Consider the following 25684-nt stretch of genomic DNA (forward strand, 5'->3'; position numbering starts at 1 on the left):
ACGTGGGCTGTACTTCCCCGAAGCCTCTTCAAACAAATCTCTCCTCGCAGTGTGAGGACAGGGACAGAGGCACAGTGCTTTAATACGGGGCTCTGAGGTATGGCTCTGTAGGGCCTGGGGGAGCTTGCGGTCCTTTATTGGGCGCCATCTCCTCCTGGGGACCAGTCCTGGGCAGAAGGGCATCCGCAGAAGGGTCCAGGAGCGCCGACCCGCGCCTCGCCGGTCGGGGGCGCCCTCCCGTGGGGAAGGTCTGGCAGGGCGGGGAGGGGCGGGGAGGAGCAGGGCGGGACGCGGCCCCTCCGCCCCCCGGGCGCCACCCCTCGCTCTGCCAACTTGCCTGCGTTCCGGGCCGGTCTCAGCGGCCGCTGGGGAGGAGGCGCGCCGCCGCCCGCCCGCGTCCTCCTCGGCTGCTCGCGCCCGGTGCCTGGTCGCCTCGTCGCGCTCGGCCCCGAGGGCATGCGGCAGCGGCAGGGGTCCCCGCTCCCGGGCTCGGCGGCGCGGGCGAGCGTGAGCGGTGAGTGGGGCGCCGCACGCGGGGCGCAGGGAGGGTTCCCGGAGTTGCGGTCGGCCGGGGCGCGTGGGGAAGCCGGGGAGCATCTCCGTCCGGGCCCAGCCTTCGGCTTTTCGGGGTTGCCTGGCGTCCAGCCCGGGCCCCAGACCCATGCCAGGTACCTGGGACAGTCCTCTTTCGGCGGTGTGTGGCGCATCTTGCCCTTTCCGCCTTTTTTTTTTCTTTTTTTTTTTTTCTAGGAGTGAAAAGCCGTTGGGATGCAGAACCCGCGTTGCGTCCGCCAGTGCTGTGGGCTGGTGGGCTGGGCGCAGAGGCGCGGAGAGCCCCGCGCAGGCTCCGCTCTGCTTTTGCACAGGTGCTACTTTTCCAAACTCGGTCTTACAGCCGTGGATGGTGAACTGAGGTTCTCCCGTGGAGCCTAGGGATATAACATTTAACAGCCTTCAGTTACTGCCGGTGCACCGGTAGTATGTTAGTTAGAAAACAGCCCGAACCGTGAAAGGCATCCAGAGATTCGGGAAATGGTTGTTATGAACTAACTAATCACACTGTTGGGGGCTGTGCTTTGAGAGTAAGTGAAGGTCCCCGCGGTCCACCTCACCACCGGCAGACAAAAGTGCTTTGTTCCGTAGCAGTGTTACTTTATTGCTTACAAGTTGCGACTACATATAAAATTGCTTAGAAATTTCTCAAGCAGGTACTTTGAGGAGTGACTGTGAGTATTGGAAACAATTTAGTCTTATTAAGGTAATCCTTTAAACTGCCCTCAAGAGCATTTTTAAACTGAATATTCGCCACGAAATGTTTCCCCCGTACTTTGTGACTGTCAGTGCTGTCCATTTCTCCCTCACTTCTTTAGTGCCCTGAGTGTTACCTGGCCTTGGAATGTTACTTTAGAAGTTAAGGGCAGCTTAACTTCTCACGGTTCCTACTTGTTTTTCATAAGTCGGAGAATAAAGTAAATGCCAAACAGGTGATCTCTTTAGAAATCGGTTATTATTTCATGTACTGCCCAGCCTGTCATTAATGGATGAACTTTTGTGTTGCTAAGGAGAGTTGTTGGTTTTCCAGCGAACTGCCTATGAGTTGCCTACCCTGCTTCTGGTGAGGAATTGCATCCAATTTTGTGTGGTCTGAGTCCTGTAAATAGAATTTTCTTCTTTTTTGAACAGAAGTGATACGGTTAGAAACACACAACCTTGGCTCTCTTAACACCATGCTTGTATAAACAAACTGGGCCATTCTAAAAAGACCAGCAAGCAAACTCTGCCAGTGACGTTTATGTACTTGAGATAAGCTTCTGGACTTGTCTCTCGTGTCATGAGACTGTATGACTGTATCATGTAGGGACTGGATGTCCAATCATTCGGACATAACTTATATTATTACTACAAGCTAATTAGGAAAATAGATTATTTTGGCACTTTTTCAAGTTTTCTTTCTTTGTCTTTAGAATTTAAAACTTTGTAGCTTCGATTAAACCACAAATAACACATTTTTTTCCTAAATCTGACAAATGCATAAGTAGTAGTTAGCTGTCTCTTTATATTATTAGACCCTATCTATATTAGGTATCTGGCTGTTTTACAAGCTATGTGATAGAACAGATCTGCATATGTTTTCTATGAATGAAGACGGAAATGAAAACATTCCAACATGGGATTGTTTTCATGTATGTTCATAAGAACCTATTTGAAACTCTCCATGCTAATTCTCTCTCATTTTCCTGAAACACACAGGCACAGAGGAACCACTGCACACACAGCATTGTAGCCAGGCAGCAGTCAAAGCACACAGTCTCAAAGTGGTGCACATATGCCCAAGGCTGGCTGCCTCTCCCCCAAGGTTTTTATCTTGGAGCAGAAATCCGCCATAACCTAAGCCCAACGTCTTATTTCTTTGGGCTGCGGCTGGGGGAATCACTGTAACTCAAATGGGAATTACTATAACTCAAATTACCCATTAGCCATTCTCTGGGGAGTATACATTAGTTCAGAATGCTTTCTGGCCTGTGATTATACCCCAACAGAGTGGTTAAGTCTGATTGCAAGGTTCTAAATGGTAGAGCCCAGGCCCAGGGCATTATTAATGTGTGTAAAGAGAAGAGCAGGGCTTTGCAGTCAGACCAGCCTTTGTTCCAGGCCAGGCTTTGTGACCTTGGATACTTTGCTTCACCACTCTAAGCCTTAATTTCCTTGTCTGTAAAAATGAAGATTATATCCACCTCCCAAGATGAAAAAAGAAAGCACTTAGCAGGGTCTCTGATATACAGGAAGTACTCCTTAAATGCTGGTGGCCCTCTTCCTCGTAGATAAACATTAAAGGATTGACATTCCTATAAACATGGTGCAAATGTACATTGTACTGGTGAGAGTGCAAAGATAGATTCCCAAATCCTCGGTGACTTAGAGATGTTCTGCTCACTTTCCTTACTTGCTTTTCTCCTTCCTTGCCATGGTCCTTTTGCTTTTCCCCCCATCATTTCTCCCGCAGGGACTGAGCTGCCTCCTCTCTGACCTTGCTGATCCTTTGCCCCTCATCCTGGATTCTGTGTGTATATTGAGGAGTCCCTTGGAACTTAGTCCTGCCTTGGATGGAAGAGGTGAAGGTGAGGGGTGTGGAGCTGTCTGCAGAAGCCCTGAGAGTGTGTGCTTTTACAATGCTGGGTTAGAGAGGCAGTTTGGAGTACAGGGATCTGGGTTCTAATCCCAGCCCCACTTTTGTGAGCTCTTGTGACCTTGAATACATCGCTTATCATCTCTAAATCAGCTTTCTCATTCACACAGTGGGGATAATAAGTCCTTTTCTAGCTGCCTGCATGGGCTGTGTTGGGTCCCATTAAATCAGGTATGTGAAAGAGCTTTGTATCCGGTGAGGACCACAGAAATACTGGAATTAAAGAGGCAGGGTCTGCAGATGTGGGACACCCCAAGTAGGCTCTAGGGGGTGGGAGGATCTCCATGTAGCTGCTGGATGTACTGAGTGGACATTGCTGCCTCCCTCCACACCCCTCTCTCCTGCCCTGTGATGGCGAAGGAGATTTCAAGGAGGAAATCCTGCCAAAGGTTGAGAAACCGTTCTGTGGGAAATATGAGAGGAAGAGAAATGTTAGGACTGAGATTACCAACATTGTGTGATCAAAGGCACAGGGCAGGGTCCAAAGACGTTTTGGTTCCCTCTTAGAATTACCTGTACTGTCTGTTCATCTCAGTTCTTAGTGGATAGAAACGTAGAGTTAACTAACCAGCCAATGAGGCAGAGGAGGTTGGTCATCAGACATTGAATTGGGGTGCCCTGTGCCGTCCTTACTGGCCGATGCCTTCTTGCTACCTTGAGTCCCTAAGGTTCACTTTGCAAAGCACTAAACTGACTCAAGGCCCTCCCCCCGCCCCCCACAAATAATTGAGCTAATTACCTAATTCGATCTGAAAGGTGTGTGTTGCTCTCTGCTTGACCTGCCTGGTGAGCCAAGAGAGTAGTGCCCAGTGAGAGGAAGGTCTGACTTCCTGGATTGTACCCACCCGCTCTGTCCTCCCCAGACAGATGTCATCATCCTGTTCCTCCCTGTCTCCTGGCCTGGCCTCTGCGGCCCCTGCCCCCTAGCCTCTGGTCCCGGCTGCCTGCTGCCTTGAACTCCTCCCTTGCCTGTGCCCCTCCCCTTCCCGTGGACCTTGCCTCCCCTCCTCAGGGGAGGGGAATCATTCATATCCAGTCCAGACTGGGTGTCACTCTGGAAGACGACCTGCCAGGACAGCCTGCCCCACCCCTTCCTAACAATGTTAGTCAGTCCCCCCCCCCCAGTTTCTAATCAGCTAGTCCTGTGTCTTGACTGTTCCCTGGGACATTAGGCTGGAGGACCTCCTAGCCCTGGTTTTGACACAGCCATGCGCGGGTTCAGTGGTATCATCAAGGGTGCCTCGGCAGGTAGCAGGGGTGGGTTGGAGGGCACGTTAGCCCCTCCATAAGCGCCACTAGTTTGCCCGAAGGCTCTCCAAACAAACATGCAGTCTACATAAAAGCAGTGTGCTTGCTTTGTAAATGTAGCGTTAAGGCCAGCCCCCTCGTCTCTCCTTTCAGTCGGGCTGCCCCCAAACCCCTCCTCTTCAGAAAGTCTGGAGCTGTCCCCAGATGGGCTCGGACCACGTAAATCAGAGGTAGGCAGTGGCGTCAGTCAGAGGCATTTGCTTCCCAAGGAGAGCTAGAGATTTAACATTAAGGCTCAGAGCCCTTGAGAGTAACTGGTTACTGAAGATCGAAGCAAGGCATCAGGTATAGAACATCAGTGAGTCATCTGCCTCCTGCCCTGGTTTCCTGTTAATAGGTCAGTCCTTTGAATGGGAGCCCTTTCCCTGAACTAAACTGTCACATGGGTCTGTCAAAGAGAAAATAAGTATAATATTTTTCTATATCCCCATGGCATTAGGATTAGTCAGGGCTCTCCAAAGAAACGGAACCAATAGGATATATATTGCTATTTATAAGAGGAGGTTTATTATAAGAATTGGCGCATGGGATCATGGAGGCTGAGAAGTCCCATGGTCTTGCCATCTGCAAGCTGAAGAACCAGGAAAGCTGGTAGTGTAATTCAGTCTGAGTCTGAAGGCCCGGAAACAGGAGCTGTGATGTCTGAGGGCAGGAGGAGATGTATGTCCCAACTCAAGCAACGGGACACTTGTTCTTCTTCCACCTCTTTGCTCTATTCAGTCTCTCAGCAGAGTGGACGATACCCAGTCACAATGGTGAGGGTCATCTTCTTTACTCATTCTGCAGATCCAAATGCTAATCTCTTTTGGAAACACCCTCACGGACATACCCAGATAATGATTTACCAGCTACCTGGGCATCCCTTAACCCAGTCAAGTGACACATGCAATTAATCCTTGCACCACCAAACCAGGAAGTTGACATTGGTACAACACTACCATCCAGTCCACAGAGCCCATCCATATTTCATCAGCAGTCCCCCAAATGTCTCTTTTTCCTGTCTGATCTAGGACCCATGTTAGATTTATGTCATGTCTTTTCTAAAATGGTTCCTCAGACTTTCCCTGTTCCTAAGGTCCTTGCAGTTGTACAGGTCTTACATGCTGTAGATGATTCTCAACCTGGGTCTAGCGGGTGTTTCTTCAGAACCAGACATAGGTCATGTGTTCTTGGCAGGATACTCTGCTCTCCTCAGCACATCACATTAGGAGGTACACAATGTCAATCTGTTCACCACTGGAATATTGGACTTAATCACCTGGTTGTTGGTGTCTGCCAGATCTCCCCACCTTAAATTCACCATTTTTCCCTTTGAAAGTTATTGGCGTTTGTGGGGAGGTTTTCTGAGGTTACGCTAATAGTCTTTTCCTCATTAAATATCCACCTACAGCTTTATCATTCGCTGACGACTTTTCCCTGAATCAGCCACCTCTCTGAAGGTTGCCAAATGGGGATTCTTTATTTCCGTCACTCCTTCCACATTTGTTAGCTGGCATTCTGCTATAAGGAAGAACTTTCTTTCTCCTTCATGCATTTACTCATTTGTATTAGGAAGTGTTCGTGGATTCCTTTTGTATACAATATGTTGAGATCTCTTACTCACATTATTTATTTTAATGCTCAAATTGTCCTCAGTTTGGCTAGTGAGAGTCCCTTTGAACTGGGTCCTGTGTCCTTTTGACATCTTGATCATTCACTGAGCATTTAAAAATTTTCTGTCACCAGAAGACATCCCAGGCTCATCTTGTACTTTCCCTGACCTGGTTAGTCATCCCTTTTGGTAGAGAATGGTATTTATAAACCAAGATATGGAAGGTTGATGTGTTCACTTTTCAAATTTATTTATTTATTTATTGGCTGCGATGGGTCTTCGTTGCTGCACGTGGGGTTTTCTCTAGTTGCAGAGAGCCGGGCTACTCTTCATTGCAGTGCATGGGCTTCTCATTGAGGTGGCTTCTCTTATTGCAGAACATGGGCTCTAGGCATGCAAGCTTCAGTAGTTGTGGCACGTAGGCTCAGTTGTTGTGGCTCGTGGGCTCTAGAGCACAAGCTCAGTAGTTGTGGCGCACAGGCTTAGTTGCTCCGAGGCATGTGGTATCTTCTCGGACCAGGGCTGGAACCCTTGTCCCCTGCATTGGCAGGAGGATTCTTAACCACTGCGCCACCAGGGAAGTCCCTGATGTGCCCATTGTTACTGGGGTGTCGTTGCTTTAGATCTCTCAGAGGACAGAGCTAGGAAATATATGTATAGGTGTATATACACATATACATTTATATATTTTCTACATGAGGCTACATATTATAAAATGATGGGTTCATACTAATACATCCAGTTCCAATCCAACACCCAAGGATCTTTCTAGTCTTACCACTTTGTATCTTTTTACTTCTCTTCTCTGGTAGTTAGAAACTTGACTCCCGTTATCTTCAATATTTTTACTTCTTATTTGCTCAAAGTAACCCATCTCTCAACCACAAAGTCCATCCTGCCTCCTCTATGTCCACCTCTCTTCCTGTTGCTGCTGGTCTTTGGCTGCCAGGCCTGCTAGTGCATGTGTCTAAGCAGCTTTATTATCAGCCTCCAATCCCGCCAGCTCACTGCTCTATGTGGTTCCCCAACCATAGCCCACACCTCTGTGCAGCTCCCCAAACTCCCTCTCATCTTGTTGCATTCTCAGCCACATGCTGACCCCTCAGTTCTGGGGAGGGACGAAAAGGAGGCAGAGGAAGAGAGAAGAAGATAGGAATGAAAGAAAGTGTAGATAGAAATAGTATATACATTTTTAAAGATTTCCGTGGATTGCTGCTAGGTCATTACTAGCCTTTCTCAGTTAATTTCCAGTCTAGATGCTATAGTCAGATACTTGAGGTCTGTGGCCTAGTTCAACTGGTAGACTCTATTTTGTTGATGCGGAAAGTGAAAAGCTCTAGGAGAAAAGCATTTTCTTATGTTACAGAGTTCAACGTGTTAGAAGTAAATGAGGTTGCTTGCTCTTGTGAGCTTTCTCTGAAGCAGACGAACTGACTAATGGTTATTTTCTGTCATGTATTTAGAGTTTTATTTAGTCATTTTCATTTGATTATGGATTTTTTCCCATAAACTCTTGTCAAAAATTCTAAGTAGGGATACATTTACAAATTTTTCTTGACATTTATCACAATCATATTAGATTACTTCTAGAATCGCTAGATGTTTGCAAAAGGCATTAATGTCATTATGGGGAACAAATCTGCATATTTTATTTCTCGTGGGGTTAGAGGATTAACTACTGAAAAAGGGCTCCAATGGTCAGTGTGGAGAAAGGAGCTCTGGGCTAGAAGGATGAGAACTGGTCAGAGTGAACCCGTGTCTCCCCGTTTTAGTTTTCTTCCCTGTAAGATGGAGAAAGCTACACTGCCCATCTCACCACGGGATCAGATGGGATAAGAGACACGAACACGCTTTGAAAACTGTTCAGTGGTGCATATTAATGAATGTATTTCGACAGATTACTCTAAAATCCAGATAGTCTAGAGGAAGCATGGTAATATAATTAGAAGGTTAAACATCAGGTTTTCAATCCATCTGGCTAAACTCCTTTTATACTTATTCTCTGGGACTAAATGTTTCTGGCTGGTAGTGAAGAACAGCAGTTGGTGACCCTGGACAGGGTGGTAGAGGGGAGAAGTTCTTGGGGTTGTAATGCCAGTGGCCCACCCAGTCCGCGGGAGGCAGTTCCTCCTTTGACCTCCCCTCCCTGATAATCTCTCTGGGGATCCACCCTCCCCCACCTATTGGGAACAGGCTTGCCCTGTTGCTGTACTGGATTTGTCTGACTCCTCTGGACCCGGAAGATGGTTGAAGACTTTACAATGGCTATTTTCGTTCACTTTGTCCTAATAACACAGTAACCGGACACGTTAGATCTTGTCTCCTTTTTTTTCTTAAGTCCAATTTTCTTAAAAAAATGTTTATTTGTTTATTTTGGCTGTGCTGGGTCTCCGTCGCGGCATGTGAACTCTTAGTCGCGGCATGCGTGCAGTATCTAGTTTCCCGACCAGGGATATCAAGCCTGGGCCCCCTGCATTGGGAACATAGAGTCTTACCCACTGACCATCAGGGAAGTCCCTTGCCTCCCTTTTGTGACAGAGGAAATTGAGGCTCAAAGAGATGAAGTAACAGTCCTCAGGCCCCACTGTTAGTCACAGTAATGAAATTAACACTCTGTGTCAGAGGCTATCCTAAGCACCTTATTTAAGTCTCCCAGTAGTCTTAGGAAGAAGGTACTGTTGTTATCCCCATTTTATAGATGACAAAATTAAGGCACAGAGAGGTTAATTAACTTGCTGGTAAGCAAGGCTTCACACTCAGGCCAGTTATCTCCAGAGGCTATGCTCTTTTGCTCTTTTGATATCCAGTTTGCCTAGCACCATTTGCTGAAGAGACTATCTTTTCCCTATTATATATTCTTAGCACCCTTGCCAAAGATCAGTCGATCATATATGCATGGGTTTATTCCTAGGTTCTGTATTCTATTCCATTGGTCTAAATGTCTATCTTTATTCCAGAACCATACTTTTTTGATTACTGTAACTTTGTATCACTATTGCTTTGTAGTATATTTTGAAACCAGGAAGTATGAGGCCTTTAGATTTGTTCTTTCCCAAGATTGTTATGGCTATTTGGAATCCTTGTATTTTCGTGTGAATTTTAGGATTTTTTTTCTATTTCTGTAAAAAAAAATGCTGCTGAGATTTTGATAGGAATTGCATTAAATCTGTAAATTACCTTGAGTCGTATAAGACAACAGCAATATTGGGTTCTGATCCATGAACACGATATGTCTTTCTATTTATTTATGTCTTCTTTAATTTCTTCCATCATTGTTTTATAGTTTTGAGTATACAGATCTTTTGCCTCATTGGTTATGTTTATTCTTAAGTATTTTGTTCCTTATGATGCTATTATAAATGGCATTGTTTTCTTAATTTCCTTTTCAGCTTGTTCGTTGTTAGTGTATAGAAATGCAACTGAATTTTGTATGTTGATTTTGTATCCTACAACTTTACTGAATTCATAAAGTAGTTCTAATAGTTATTTTTTGTGGGATCTTTAGGGTTTTCTACCTATAAGATCGTGTCGTCTGCAAACATGATTTTACTCCTTCCTTTCTGATGTGGATACCTTTTATATCCTTGTCTTGTCTCATTCTGGCTAGGACTTGAGATGCTGTGTTGAATAGAAGTGGCCGGATCTTGTGACCTTGCCTTGTTCCTGATCTTAAAGGAAGAACTTTCAGTTTTTGACTGTTGAGTTGGATGTTCATCGTGGGGGTCATGCCCTTTAACCACTCTGCTCACCTGCTTGTCTGCTAGTATTTGAACCCAGAACCCGAAGTCTGGGCTCTTCTACCACACCACGTCGTCTCTTCTCTGCTTCCTCACCCCCTTCTACGCCCCTGCCTCCCTGCTTTGTTTCAAGCAGCAGAAGAGTGGAGTGGCAGTGTCTTAAGCCTAGTCACTGTGGCATTGGGCCCGTACTCTCAGGCAGGGGAAAAGTCTTTCCTGGACTGTAGTTATTTTAGTGTAGTTATAGGGTGCCTTTGCTATTGTTCCTTGTTAAATTGACGTGTTAGAGCATAAACAGTTAAAATTCCAGAATGCCAGTTGTATAGTCCATTGAATTTGGGGGAAATTTTGAGTTAACTCTCTTGGGAAGTAGTGTGTACCATTTACTGAGTTCACCTTATGTGCTAAACATCTTGCTAGGCGCTTTATAAACATTGCTTTAATTATCCTTTCAACAATCCTGTATAGTTGTTGTAGTTATTATGTTGTAGTTATCTTTAGAGAGGAAGGACACAGCCGGCCAGATCAGCGGTGTGCCAGGTTGGAGCCATCGCTGAAGGTGATGAGTCTACATCTGACCCAAGTCCAGGTGACACCACAGCTTCTGCTCCTCTCCCCCTGCTCCCTGGCCTTCCTACGTGTCACAGCTTGCCATGCTTTCCTTGAAAGGATTTAGGTGACCAGAACTCCACTGGTCTGGCCTTCCCCTCTCTAAACCTAGTTTTAAATACTCATGCTAAAATGTCCATTTCTGTATTTATTCTGACCAATGAACATCCACTATACAATGGAGGAATAGAAGCAAACAAACCACAACAAAACGAAGCAAAACCCTCATTCAGAAGCAAGGGAGACGTGCGGTAGTCACAGGGATGATGAAACCCCGCAGGGCAGCAATTAATTAAGACTTCCCTGCCCTGGTCCCTGCTTCTGCTTTCTGAGAGAGGCTTCCTAGTGGCCCTGACTTTGACTCTGTTCCCTGGGAAGTTCTTCCTTGCCCATTACCCTCTGTGGCCATATCTGAAACGGGTGTTGGAGAGTGTGTGCTCCAGGCCGCTCTGTGGCTTGCATGGCAATATAATTCCTTAAAAAGTTTGTAGGCTTCTGGTCTGTTGGCTTCCAGTCAACCCCATACACCAGTTACCACAACCACATTTTCTATTCTGGACCAAATTCTTAAGCATTCTGTATTTCCCAATTTCTGTGCTGGGCCCCTCTCTTTCCTCCTCTCCTTAGTGGTCTCTGCCCCGAGGTCCTCTAAAACATGAACTTGGACAGGACGATGCACGCTTACTCTGACCTTTACTGTCGGCCTGACGTCCTCGTTCCAATGCCATGTTTTATTGAGCGGCCCTTGAGAAAGGCTATGAGCAGTGATGCGATTTTCTGCTCTTTGGGGTTGCAGAAGCAGTTAACTCTGCTAACCCTCCAAGGCCTCCAGCTTCTGGATGCTGCCCATTCTTTTCTGCCTTTGCTTACAGACGCTCCTCGCCTGAGCGCATCTCTTTCTGGGAACGCCTGGCTAAAAGCTGCGAGCCGCAGCCAGTGCACGCTTATGTAATGTTTCCTTCCAACACCTGCACCTAGAGCTGCAGGCTTCCTAGGCAGAGAGGCCGCCAAATACAGTGATTTGAAGACAACAGAAGTTTATTTTTCTCTCTTGTTAACAGGCCTAAGTTGAGTGGTTTGGATTTGAAGGGCTCCTTTTATCTCGTTTCTCCTCCATCTGCCAGGGCAATGCTTCTCAAACTCCCACTGTTTAAAGGCTGGATTTCTTTATTTCCAGGGCACCGAGGACCAGGACTTTTGCTTTATACTCCACTGATCACGTGCTTGTACTTCACAGCAGTGTCAGATTGTCGCAAACATTTGTAGGTGTTTATTCACAATTTCTGTCCTTATCTCCTCATTAATGAAACCTGTCCCTGGACTACTTTGAGTTGTGCTTCTCGGGCTTTCCCCTGGTCTGAATGTTCCGTGCTGAATCACAGGCCCATTTGTGCCCCAGCTTGCGGGAAGGTAAAAGAGCACGGAGGCGCACACGCTGCTTCAGGGCTCACCTGGAAGCGGCACACTTCATTTATGCTCACAGTCCATTGGCAAGAAGTTAGTCACATGCCACCCTGGCTGTGAGGAGGCTGGGCAATGGAGTTTATTACTCTGTAAGAAAAGGAAAACATGGTTTATCACGCTGTGCCGTAGACCGTAAAGCTAAATAAAGATAAAAGAAATATTTATGAGAGACGTCTCAGGGCAGCAGACAACGATGGGCTAGTGAGTTAGAAGAACTGGTCTGAGTTCAGTGTCCTATCACTCAGAACAGGGCCTCTTGGAAATGGAGTCTGGGGTCCTGCTGGCCCTTTTATGCAAGCTGGAGGTCAGAGGCTGGTTGTGCAGTGAGGTTAACAAGGGGGACGTTCACACAAGAAGAGGCTGAGAACTCTTCCCAGGAGGCAGTCCAGAAATCAGATACCCAGGTTTGGAGTTAGAATCCATAAGGCGGATTTCAGAGTGCTGGAGCAGGGGCAGATCTGAGCACCTGGGACACTGCAGTGGTCAGGATCAGTGGGCATCAGGAGAGGGGTTCCAGTAGTCTACCCTGAGCCCAAGCAGAGCACTGGAGGAGGGAGGACAAAAGGTCCTGGCCAGGGTGAGCCTGACAAAGCCTCTCCAGTCCCAAACCTCTCTGGCAGCTTGCAAATGCGATGCTACAAACAACTAGGGGAACCCGAGGCCACCGTTGTTTTAGCCCCTGCCTGAAAACCTGGTGCTTAAACCTCAAACGTTATTCCTATTGCAACAGCTAAACTGAGGGAGGCTCCACGTCCCAACCCACATACATGCTGCCTTCGTGGTGACTTTCTTCTTGTTTATTGTGAAGGCAGTTTGGGAGCTTAGCATGAAAGAGAGAGAGGACATGAGCGGTGTCAGGGCTTGAGCTAGTTCAAGCGTTATCCATGGAGAGGAAATAGCTCAAGCAATCATAGCTCTGGTGAAAGAAAGCTTCCAGGGAAAAGAAGACGGGGCTGAGAACCAAGCCTAGGAGTATGTACACTTCAAGGCTGATGGAAGAACAGGAGACAGAAATATTGGGGACAGTGGGAAAAGAAGCAGGAAAAGTAGGGTCACAGAGGCTTGGGAGGGGAGTTTGAAAAAGAGAATAACTCTTTGTTAACGTTCACAGTGAAACCAAAGAAAAAGAGGACTGGAAGCAAAGGATTTGTTACTGAATTATTCAGTAAAATGGAGCATATTTTTATTGTGTGTTGATTACAGGCAAGGTTCTGTGTTTGAGCTCCAGAGAAGAGGGAGATAGAAGGATACCAGCTCTGCTCCCAACAGCTTTGGAAGTGAGGTTAAGACAAATAAATATTTAATATGATATGTTGAATGCCATAGGAGAGCTACCAAGTATTTATCAGCCAAATTTCTTAAAAGAATAGCCTATACTTTCTACTTCTGTATCACGGGAGTATTATTCAGTACAGTGTGATCAAGTTTCTGTCTCCCCTGCTTCCAACCAGAGAGCTAAAACTCACCAACACGTGAACCAGGCATGTGTTGTCCGTGCCTCTATATTGGGCACCAGGGGCACAAACGTGAGTAAGAAACTGTGGTGGCCCATCCGAAGCTCACGGTCTGGTGGTAAAGGCTGACACTGCGGCAGAGGCTGCTTCTACGATGTGGTATCAGGGCCGTTCCCCTCCAGTGGCTAAAAGAGAATCTGAATTTAGGAAGTGAAAAGTCACCTTAGGAGAATGAAAGTATACATGTCTGAAAGTTCCAGGTGTATAGATGTGTACAAGTTCCAGAGTCAAGCACTGCCTCTGATCTCCCCCAAGTGTGTCTGTATTCATTTTGGAAGAGTAGAGGTGAGGAATGTTAGAATAAGATGAGACTGTTGATGGAAGAGAGATGGCTTATTCCTGAGCCCCTCCCCCTCCCTGAGTGCCTTGCGCCCCCACACTTCTTTGTCTACTCAGTAGACGAAGACTCAGACTTTGTCTTTGACTAAGTCTGGCTCATGTCCCCAGGGTCTAAAGATCGTCTGCTATTATAGCATCTCCACCAAGACTGCAGCCTGCAGAGCTTCTGGGAGAGTGGCACTTATCCGGCATCCCCCACAGCTGGTCCCGCCACTGGAAATGCCACTGTGGAGGATGGATCAGTGGTGCCACCAAAAGGCAGCCCTTGTAGTGTTGTCTGCATGGCCTCACATCAGATGGCAGTGTCCCCTTCAGCTCAGGTTGTCATTACCCTGCCCCTCTCTGCCTCACCCTTCTAACAGCACCTTAAGGAAAAGTCAACTGCTTCTCTCTCTGCAGTCTCTAGTTTCAAACCTGGCTAACCTTAGGCCCAAATGAACACTTCACCCCATGTCATTTATTTCCATGGTATATAAGATCAGGAACACAGAGTTGGAACTGATCCTGGATTACACTGGAGGACATCAGTGAGGTAGACTCCAGCATGCAGGGATCTGTTGGAATCCAGCGTAGTCATCTTTATTGTATGTAACCCCTCTAACTGTGCGCAAATCACTCATTGATTGAATCACTGTGTGTAGGGAAATTTACTAGGGTTCTGGTACATGTAAGGGGACATAGAGGGCATCCAGAGAATTGTGATACTGGCCCATGCCTTTGAGAATATGGTTTATTCCTCTCTCCTTCTCTGAGAGTTGTTACATTTATAGCCAGGAGTACTTGATCTTACTAAAAGATTTAAGAAAACCTATAACATAGTGACATCTTACTCAGCTATAAAAAGTGATGAAACTGGGACATTTGTAGAGACATGGATGGACCTAGAGACTGTCATACAGAGTGAAGTGAGTCAGAAAGAGAAAAACAAATATCATGTATTAACCCATATATGCGGACTATAGAAAAATGGTACAAATCAACCCATTTGCAAGGCAGAAATAGAGACCCAGATGTAGAGAACAAACATATGGACACCAAGTGGGGAAAGCGGGGAGCGTAGTGGGGGCATGAATTGGGAGATTGGGATACCAAATTGTACACTCTAAAGATATGCAGTTTATTGTCTGTTAACTGTATCTCAATAGAAGTTCTTAAAAAAAAAAAAAAAAAGAAAACCTATAACACATTGACATCTTACAAATAACACTTGTATTACAATGTACTTGAAGATGATATCTGTATAACTCAGAGTTCCACAGGGAACATGATACAGTTAATTTGGTATTTGGAGGATGGCAACTTGGTAACTTGGTAACTGGGGGACGGCAGAGTTCATGGAAACCAAGAGATGGTGCAATGACGCAGAGCTAGAAACAGCAAGGAGCTGTTAACACCCCTCAACCTGAAAGCCAAGGGGAGGGAGGAGAGGAGGCTGCCAGTAAGGAGAGGCTGCCTGCCAGGGACTGACCCAGCCAACCCATAGCAACCTGCCAGGGAGCCAGTAGGGGAAATCAGTGTCTCAGCCTTGCCCCACCCCGCTCCTCCCCATCGCTCACTCTACCTCTCAGGGCAGGAGCTGGAGGGCAAGGAAGCCGGTTGATGCAGTCCCTGTCCGATGCAGTCCCAGTCCCGTAGGGAAAAGAGCATGTGGGGGAGGTTGGAGAGGGAGCTGGAGGGACCAATGGACGAGATCAGGCACAGCATTCAAATGCCTTTTATATGCCCTCCCGTGACCTGGTTATCTTCATACAGATGTGCTGTTTTACCACTAGACGTGCATAGGCTGGGAGATGGGGGCAGGATGGGGATGGCTGTGAGCCTCCTGCTCTAGCGATGAAACAGCAGGGCTCTCCTTTAGCGCCTCTGAAGCCTTCATTAAAACAACCATTTCCCACTATAGCCACCTGCTTCGAAAATACAATTTTCCTTTCTGTATAGAGTTTCAGGATTTAGTCAGCACTGACCTGGTCTAGTGTGCTTCCCAGAAACAAGGAGGGGTCACTGCGGATTAATAGTCACCTGTCTCTGGGAACAATGGGGAAGTATTTGGAACAACCATGTGGAGCAAGAGGCTGTTAGATATCCTTCTCAGAACTGGAGGCAGGAGATTGAGTCATGAAATGGAGAGTGAGCCAGGGAATGAATGTAGTATATGGTTAAGTTAGGACAGTTTGGGCCAAAATTTTCTCTGTTGTGAATTTTATAATGTAAAGAAATCTAATTTTCTTCTTATGAGAAGTCATTGGCTGTAAGTAGGAACTTTGAAATTTCTCAAAATATATTTTCACAGAGCGACAAAGTTCTTTGTACAAGAAGAATATCTCTTTCAGGGATGAATATCCACACTAAATTTTGGCATTCTCTCCTCCTTCAAACATGTGATTACATGATGATCTCAGGATCATTTGCTACATAATACAACAGACGGAGTTATGTTACATATAAATACTCATTTTAAGCATTTTGATTAGCATCTTTACTTTTAAGAGGGTCAAAGGACAAAATGTATCTGTCATCTTTCCAGCCTAATGAATTAGATGAGATTAAAATCGTATGCAATTGATAAAGTAAACACAGTTAAAGATTTACATTACATTTGGATAAGCTGAGTCAGGGAGTTTGCTGATCATATAAAGTCCCCATCTCACCTCGTTCATTTGGTTTAGTTCTATATGTTTTCAAGTTTACTTTCCTGTTTAACCAAGAGGTTTAAGACAGTCCTCAGTCATCAGTGACATCTGGGGAACAATACCTTTGATTATAGTTGTTTATTAAACAAGTCCTAGGGTAGAAGCTGTTTGTATATACTGTGGCCTCTTATAAATCCACCCACTCGATGGAGAGAGAAAGCAGTGGTGGAACCAGCTGACATGCAACGGGCGGTCCTCCCTACCTACAGGGCTCAGAAACGTGCACTGACACGATAACCTGTTTATCCTGCTGAGCTCTGGCTGCAGTTTCCCCTGCGTGTCACTGCTCTGAGCTGAAGATGACTCGAGGCACGGAAGCGTCTCATTTCCCGAGCATACCCGGTGTGTGCTTGCTCCTCCTCTGTGGCTGCCGTCTTGGGAACTTGACTACCAGTGGAGGCACTCGGTGTGCTGTGGGACCTGGTTGCTATGTGGAGAGCGGGGCGGGTGGCAATCAGAACAATTTTATGTGCCTGTTTATCATTCATTCTTAAGAAACAGAGTCATGAAACTTTAACAAAGTTGAGTTTAATTTTCTTAAGAGACATGGCCTAGTACATTAAGGTAGGGTAGCAGATTTGTAACTGCTCTACACTTAACAGGTACCCCTAAAGAAAACGTGTTAGCTTTACCCAGGAATATTGCGGCTCTCAGTACCCTGTCATAGACAGTATCTGTTTAAGTTGAAGCTCCAATAGATGGCTGCTCCTCTGCATTATTTTCCCATAGCAAAGAGTGAAATAAATGCTTGTGAAAACTGCAGGCTTTATTTATTTTGAAATTACTGTGATATAGTAGAGTTGATAACATCCTCTCCCCCTCTCTTTTTAAAATCTCTTTTTAATATTTATTATTTATAGGACAGTTTTATATTTACAGAAAAATTGAGCAGATAGTATAGAGAGTTCCCATGTTATATCCCCACTTCTACACACAGTTTCCCCTCCTGTTAGTCATATCTCACAGTAATATGCTACATTTGTTACAGTTAATGAACTGATACGGATACATTATTATTAACCAAAGTCCTGCTTTATTCAGATTTTCTTACTTTTTACATAATGTTCCCTTTCTGTTCCAGGATCTGAGATACACATTATATTTAGATGTTCTTTCTCCTTAGTTTCCTCTTAGCTGCGACAGTTTCTCAGATTTTCTTTGTTTTTGATGACCTTGATGGTTTGGAGACTTTCAGCTGGGAGGTTTTTCTCAGTTTAGGGTGGGGTCATGGGTTTTGGGAAGGAAAATTACAGAGTAAAGTGCCGTTCTTAAGGTACTTTATTAAGGTTCGAGGCTAGCAACATGACTTAGCACTGTTGATGTTGACCTTGATCCTCTGGCCGAAGCCATGTTTGTCAAGTTTTTCCCCTGAGATGGGGCCCCTCCCGCTTTCATACTCTCCCCTTCGGGAGGAAGTCATCGTGCACAGTCCACACGTGAGGAGTGGGGGATATATTCCCCTCCTTTAGAGCGGAATATCCACATCATTTATTTGGAATTCTTCTGCACGGGAGATTTCTCTCTTCTTTTTCATTTATTATTTTCTTCAGTCACTTCTTTCCATCAATAGGGACTAATAGATTTTTTAAAATACATTGGGTTATAGTCCAATCCTACTTTATTTCATTGCTCAAGTTTTTCTAGCTTTGGCCATTGGGTCCCCCTTTCTTTGCAAGTTAAGTTCAAAGAGAAGTCATAGTTTCTGATGTCCATACAGATGGCGGGGGCAGGGGGGCGAGGTCTCTACTGTGGGACCGCCCTGCAGACCACCCTGTCTTGTCTGCTCTGGTGAAGCCGCGGTTCAAGGGTGGCAAACACCACTCCTTACACCTCTCAGCCAGCAGGGCTTGGTGCCAAGTCTATAGAGGAAAATGAAAGAGTTCTGAGACCCAAATTAGAGAGTATGCAGCGCAGAAGAAAGTAATAATGCTCCGTTTGGGTAGACGGATAGGGTGCATGTGGGCGTGCGTGCGCAAGGATACTTCATTTAATTCTACCTTTAACTAGTATTAGCTGAGTGCCTACTGTGTGCTGGGCATTGCTCCATGCGCTAGGGTTGTGCCGCGACAGCACAAAGTCCCTGACTTCCTAAGTGCACGGGGGGACAGACCACAACCGCAAGTAGGTAGTGTCAGTAGTGAGAAATGCTGTAAAGAAAAAGAAAGCAGGGGAAAGGGCGACAGTGCAGGGGGTGGGGGTGGGGATTTGGGTGAGTCGCTCTCTTACAAAGTGGCAGGGAAGAGAATCTCCGCTGAAGCAACATTTGGGTGGGAATGAGGTGGCAAAGTGAGCCCTGAGGGTATCTGGGGGAAGAGGCTTCTTGGCAGAGGCGCAGCAGTTTAAGGGCCTTGAAACTAATGGCGAAAATGAACCTCAGGGATCATTTGTGGATTTAAATCTCCCATGCTATCCCAATTTTGCCATTAACATGAATTACTAGAAAGAATTCAGTGAGCAAAAGTGATTGCTTTAGCAAAGGAGTGGTCTCTTTTCTGGCTGTTAGAATACCAACTAACAATCTCCAACTCCCATCTGGCTGGAGTTCCCAGCGAGGAGAGGATAGTTCTACGTTTCGTTCTACATTTATTGACCACGGGAAAAGAAAACGTGCGTGGCCCTGACTGATCTTGTTTTGGATGCATCCTGTTTCCTCCTCAGGGGAGAAAGAAAGCGTTATTGAAAGCCAACTAAAAGGCCAGCGGCTACTTGTCTTATAAGATGTAGCTCGAAATAAGCTGCTTGAGTGCTTTTCACATGTCTTAATTTTCATAATTGTTTCCACATTATGGGCTAGCTGGACAGATTTTCAGAGATTCAAGTTTGGGAGAATCTAAATGAAAGCTTTGCTCTTGAAGTTTTCATTTGGATTCCACATATAGACTTTCTAAACCATCATTTTATGAAGTCTTAAATTACTGAAGTTTGAAGTTGTGGTAATATCTCCAAAGTTTAACATCTTTTGTTTCTGGGTCAGAACTATTCAAACCATCTAAACCTTTACTATAAAGAGAAAAAAAAAAAGGAAAGAAAAGAAAAAAAAAAACAGCTTAGGATTTGGCAGAGTTAAAGTTTAGCAATGTTAGTCTCGTATTGTGTGCCCTGATTACTGTAAAGTTTGAAAACATATTTTCAGAAAAAAATCCCTTTTCCATACTTCCCAGGGCTTTTAAAACAAAATAAAAAGCCCAAAGTATATTTAGAATGCCCAAATTTTTTTATAGAGCAAGACAATCTTTGAACGTGATTTGATGGGATCATTCTATTTTGGTAATTCCATGGTTATTGTTAAGTGTGACTATAGTTCTTGGTCTGTCTAGTGTTTCATCTGTCTGTGGAGAGAAAATGTAGTGTTGTAGAGAAGCATGTAAGCCTGGGAACACAGCTGCCTGAAGAGAAGCCAGGGTCTTCCACTTACTAGTTGTGTGACCTTAAGGCAAGGGTGCTTCAGTTTCCTCACCTGCAAAATGGATATGCTAATAGTACCTACATCACTGGGGAGGATTAAATGAGATGACCTACATAAAATGCTTAGTCCAGCACCAGGCACAAAGTACTCACTCAAACGTTAACAATTAAAATAGTAACAATGAAGTCAAGATATTAAATAATTTATCCAAGAACGCGTAGTTAATCAGTGAAGTTCTCTAATTGGCATATTTGGTGGGTGATGTGTAAGTCATCAAAGGTGTTTAACTGAACCCCTTCATTTTAGTGGGGGAAGAGATAGTGTCGGATGTAAATTCATTTGTTCCTTCCACACATGCTGATGCTACAGATGTGAGCATAAAAGGCAGGGTCCCTGCTCTCCTGGAGCAAAATGGTCCAGCAGTGGGGGGTGAATAGTAAAGGCAAACACACACACAGAATATGTCCCAACTGGTGGAGAAAACAAGGCTCTCTGATAGCAAGAGCTGGGGGTTACTTTGGATTGGTCAGAAGGGGGTATCTCTGTGGAGGGGATGTTTAGGCTTGGATAATAGAATCATATTTTAAGGTTTGAGAGAGGTTAAGAAATGGTGAGTCGATCATTTGTTATAAGCTCACTAAAGTTTTTGGTAATTTCCAGCTAAGAGAATATGGTGATCTGTAGTTGATATGTACTGGGGACTGTCAACAAACTTGACAGCATACAGCAGAGGAAAAAACTCAGAAGTACTAATTAAAAAATGTCTAGTTATTCATTTTGGGGGCTCTGGGGCGATTGTATTAGGAAATGTTTTATAAGAGAGTTGGGGAAAGTGACGTCTTGATTTGGTCCGCTGTTAGCACATAAGGTTTTGTGGTTAATGAAGTTTTAAGTAGAAAACGATTTTATTTTCATTATTAGGGGAAAATGCTGAAGTGTGCTGTGCTGGTAAGAGCATTAATAATGAACATAAGTGAATCCTTGAGGCTTTCCCTTTGAGCATTAAAAAGGGGTTTTGATTTTTCAGTGTTGTAGTTGTCAAAGAGAGGGAGATTAAGTAGAATGTGTGCGCGTAAGACAGAATTTGTAAACTAGCATTTAAAAGTCTATTTATCTATTTACTTATTTATTACAGAAAATGAAGAACATAGAAAAAACTGGAAAAATTTTTTAAAAAATGACCCACAATACTACCATTCTTAATTAACTATTTACACTCTGAGGTTTTTTCCCTTATCTTTTTTCTATATCTTTTAAAAATAGTCGACATATACACCCACACATATTTGTGGATGTGTATGTATATATATATATATATAAATATATGTATACATAAATATCTGTGTATGTATACATACATATATATTATTTACAATTAAAATAATGGCATATGCTTTTTCTCATATTACTGCAACTTCATAGTAAACATGGTTTTCAGTGGCTGTATAATATTCCATCCTGTGGACTCTTTTGCACCAATTCCCTATATGAACTTTTTATATTCTCATTGTCCATTTCTCCCAAAAGTAGAATTCGTGGCTGGGAGGTAGGGAGCTGTGTGGTGGGAGTTCTGGTTAATCATGGTTTTCCTGTGGTCTTCAACTTTATAAGACAAAACTACTTTGTATTCTCAGAACAAATTTTGCTAAAATATGTGGAAGAAAGTGCCATTTTGGTTTTGATGAGGGAAAGTTGAAGATTTTTGAAGTAAGAATCATTGAGGTTTTAGGGCATCATGTAATTACAAATGCAACCAAATTTATAAACCAAAATAAATGTTAAGACCCCTTTAAAAGGAAATTAGGAAAATTTAAAGTTTTTTGGTAGTATGTTAATTCCTACATCTTTCTGACATATTAATCTTGATGAACTGATGAGTTAATCAAGGATAATTTTAAAATTAGAAATGTGTTTGTCTTAGCTATCTAAAGCATATAGCAAAATAAAATGCACGAAGTATTTTTTATTAGTGAAAGGACACATAATAATTACACATATAAAAAGACACATAATCATTAAAATTTCTCATGTGGTTTTCGGATTTTTTTTGTCTTGAATTTCTGTATACTTTCAATACTGTTGAAAGCTACATTTTCCCCTTGAATATTAAAACTGAGTTTCACTAGATTAGTATCTTCTATTCAACTCTCATATGCTGCTGGTGGGATTAAAAATACAATCTGTGTCGAGGGCAGTTCAACAGCATGTTTCAGAAGCCTTTAAATAAATTTATATTCTTTACTTCATCAACTTGAAATCAATGAATTACTCCTAAGGAAATAATTGGCCAAGTGTGTAAAGATTAATGCAGAAGAATGTAGCCTTGCTTATAAAAGTGAAATATTGTGAACAATCTAAATATCCAACAGTCAGGGATTAGTTAAATGTGGTATATTCGTACTGGACTATTATGAAGCTATTAAAATTATCATATAGATCTATAATTTTAATTTGGGAAAATTATCATGATATAGTGTAGATATATTGGATGGTTATATACAGTTATCTGATATTGGCAGTTAAAGGTTGGTGAATGTCCTCCAAAGAGATTAATTTTTGTTTTGTCATTATTAAAGTTGATTTCCCCTTCTTTGTAATTGAAAGGCACTAAATCCATTTGCCTCTTGAGACCACTCCCATTTTTGTTTATTTTTAGCATATAAAACGATATTTTACCTTTGATTAGTTATGGCAGAGACACATATCTAATTCATTAAAAATATCATTACACCATTAAAATATAAATTAAAAAGAAGACTGTCTATGATAAATTTCTATTTCGTACTACTTCAAACTGGTATTTGATCTGCTTACCCTGATTCTGGATGTGGTGTTGGACCGCAGAACGTACAAGAGCCTTAAGGGCTGGGGATTTCTATGAAGTTTTCACTGTTAGAGCCAGTTCATTCCCACCGGTGGACCGCTCAGTGCCTAGGGCTTCTGGATCTCCAGTCTTCTAGCAAAAAAAAATTGTAGCCTCGTTTCTTGAGAGAGAGCTCCTGGTCATTCTCCCCAGAAGCTAGATTTTCTGGCCTTCAACCCCAGTCTCCATTGATTGGACCCTTCAAGGCTATGGCCAGATTACTGTGAGGCAGACCGCCTGGTCTTCCCAACAAGCATAGATGGATGGGCATCATTTGGGTCCCTGCCCAGCCTCTCCTTGGCCAGAATCCCCTCACCTTTGGGCTGCAAGAGATCTTGTCCTGAGATTAGTGTCTTGCTTGCCTGCCTGATACCCCAGTTTGGGGTCTACTTTCAGACATGTGTCTGGAGGACTTGCCCCTACCTGACAGAAGTGTTCACACACCCTTGGACTCCAGATCCTTGTCTTACTCATGGAGGCCTGATCTTCTGCTACCTGCTGTGCTGAAGGGAGCCCAGGGAAGGAAACTGACTTGAAGTGATTGAGGTGAAAAATCCAATACGCAAATTCACATTGGTACAGATTGGATTAGGAAAATAAGAAAGAAGTGAGCAAAAAGTTAAGGAAGGAGGATTGAGGCCAAAGTTGCCAGCCCTGTACCATATGCTTAACAAGCGTTGTGGTGGTAGCTTGAAACTAAAAGATGGCAAAAGGAGGATCAGGAGTGGAATCAGAAGTGGTAGAAAATTGATCTCTTCGGGAATCCATTTGGTCATGTGAAGAGTAACTCAACACCTGTTATCTTGGCAAGAATGTGCCTGGCATTACAAACCTGCCCTTGATTAATGACCAGAACCTATAAATAAGAAATGAGCTGGAAACCACCAGGAGAAGCATTTCCATGCTGCGCTGTAATTGTTACCAATGCAGAGTGGAGTATTGCAAGGCTCAGAATATTTGACCTATTTCTGCCTCCATGATCAATTCATTCATTCATTCAGCCAGCCAGCCAGCCAGCCATTCAGCAAATACCTGTCTTGAGGCAGCCAGGACAGATGGGTGCTGGGGTTATCATGGTGAACGAAGTAGACACAGACCCTCCCTCACTGAGCTTGCACCTAACCTGAGAAACAGACAGCAATGACTGATATGAGGTAAATGCTGTGAGAGGAGGTCGGGGGCCAGGGTCCTGGAGCAAGGGACATTTATACTGAGATCTGAAGGATTAACAGGAATTGACTAGAACAAGGGGCTTAGCAATGGCAATTGGTGGTTTAGTGGTTGATTTTTGCAAAGAGTGATATTTGTTTCTTCTTTAAATTTCTTTCTAGGATGTTCAGTTCTTCTCCACAATGAATGAGTGTTACTATGATAAGCAGATGGACTTTTTTTATAATAGGAGCAACACTGACACTGCCGATGAGTGGACAGGAACGAAGCTTGTGATTGTTTTGTGTGTTGGAACATTTTTCTGCCTGTTTATCTTTTTTTCTAATTCTCTGGTCATCGCAGCAGTGATCAAAAACAGAAAGTTTCATTTCCCCTTCTACTACCTGTTGGCTAACCTAGCTGCTGCAGATTTCTTTGCTGGAATTGCCTATGTATACCTGATGTTTAACACTGGCCCAGTTTCAAAAACTCTGACTGTCAACCGCTGGTTTCTCCGCCAGGGGCTTCTGGACACTAGCTTAACAGCCTCCCTGACGAATCTGTTGGTTATTGCCGTGGAGAGGCACATGTCAATCATGAGGATGCGGGTCCACAGCAACCTGACCAAAAAGAGGGTGACACTGCTCATCTTGTTCGTCTGGGCCATCGCCATCTTTATGGGGGCTGTCCCCACACTGGGCTGGAATTGTCTCTGTGACATCTCTGCCTGCTCTTCCCTGGCCCCCATCTATAGCAGGAGTTACCTCATTTTCTGGACTGTGTCCAACCTCATGGCCTTCTTCATTATGGTTGTGGTGTACCTGCGGATCTACATGTATGTAAAGAGGAAAACCAACATCTTGTCTCCGCATACAAGTGGGTCCATCGGCCGCCGGAGGACACCCATGAAGCTAATGAAGACGGTGATGACTGTCTTAGGTAAGAGGAACCAAGTCAGCCATTCTTCGCCTTCATTCAGCAAATATTTATTGAACACCTGCTGTATACAAGGCACTTACTAGGTAGTAGGAATGCAGCAGTGAACATGAACAGACATAAGCCCCCACTGCCTGGAGCTTATACTCTAATAGGGGGAGACAGTATAAGTATTCTAATGGGGACAAACAAAATAATTTTATAGTAAATTTTATTATAAAATTTGTAAATTAAGACGTTGAGGAGTCTAATGGGGAAAAATAAAGCAGGGAAGAGAGATTAAGGAGTGCACTAAGCAGGTACAGTTTGCAATTTTAAGAGGTGTTATGAGGGACAGTTTCACCTAGAAGACAACTCTGTAGCTGAGATGGGAACTGGTGAGGGAAGGGTGTTCCGGGCAGAAGATGCAGTGAGCGTAGGAGGCTGAACAGCAAAGAGGCCAGTGTGGCTAGAGTGGAGTGAGGGAGGGAGGGAGAGTGGGAGGTGATGAGGTCAGAGAGATGCGGGAGCAGGGGTGAGGCAACTCAGATTCAGTAGGGCTACACAGTTATCATAAGGGCTTTGGCTTTTTTGAGTGAGAGGAGAAGCTATTTGGAAGGTGTTGAACAAGGGAGCGACAAAATTTTGACTTTAATTTTAATGGCATCTCTCTGGCTTAATCTGACTTAAATTGTAATGGCATCTCTCTGGCTGCCATTCTGAGAAAATACTGTAGTGGGGCAAGGGTAATAGCAGAGAATTGCTTAAGAGCGTATTTCAGTACTCAAGAGAGATGGTAATGACTGGGACCAGAGGGCAGTCTAGAGGTGATGCAACGAGGTTGGATTCTGAATTTTTTTAGATGGTAGAGTCAATAGGATTTGCTGACCAGTATGGTATGAAGAAAGGTGG

General features: G+C 44.2%; 1 protein-coding gene across 1 annotated transcript in view; it reads left to right on the forward strand.

Annotated features, from left to right (window-relative positions):
* Window positions 1-452: 452 nt before the first annotated feature.
* LPAR3 (lysophosphatidic acid receptor 3) overlaps window positions 453-25684 on the forward strand; it is a 66893-nt gene continuing 41661 nt past the window's right edge. The window contains exons 1-2 of the mRNA XM_057746656.1: window positions 453-514; window positions 24040-24796. Of these exons, the coding sequence (XP_057602639.1) occupies window positions 24061-24796 (736 nt within the window). The 5' untranslated portion in view covers window positions 453-514; window positions 24040-24060. The remainder of the gene's footprint in view (window positions 515-24039; window positions 24797-25684) is intronic.

Source organism: Hippopotamus amphibius, chromosome 1, assembly GCF_030028045.1.
Source record: "Hippopotamus amphibius kiboko isolate mHipAmp2 chromosome 1, mHipAmp2.hap2, whole genome shotgun sequence".
NCBI classification, from domain to species: domain Eukaryota; kingdom Metazoa; phylum Chordata; class Mammalia; order Artiodactyla; family Hippopotamidae; genus Hippopotamus; species Hippopotamus amphibius.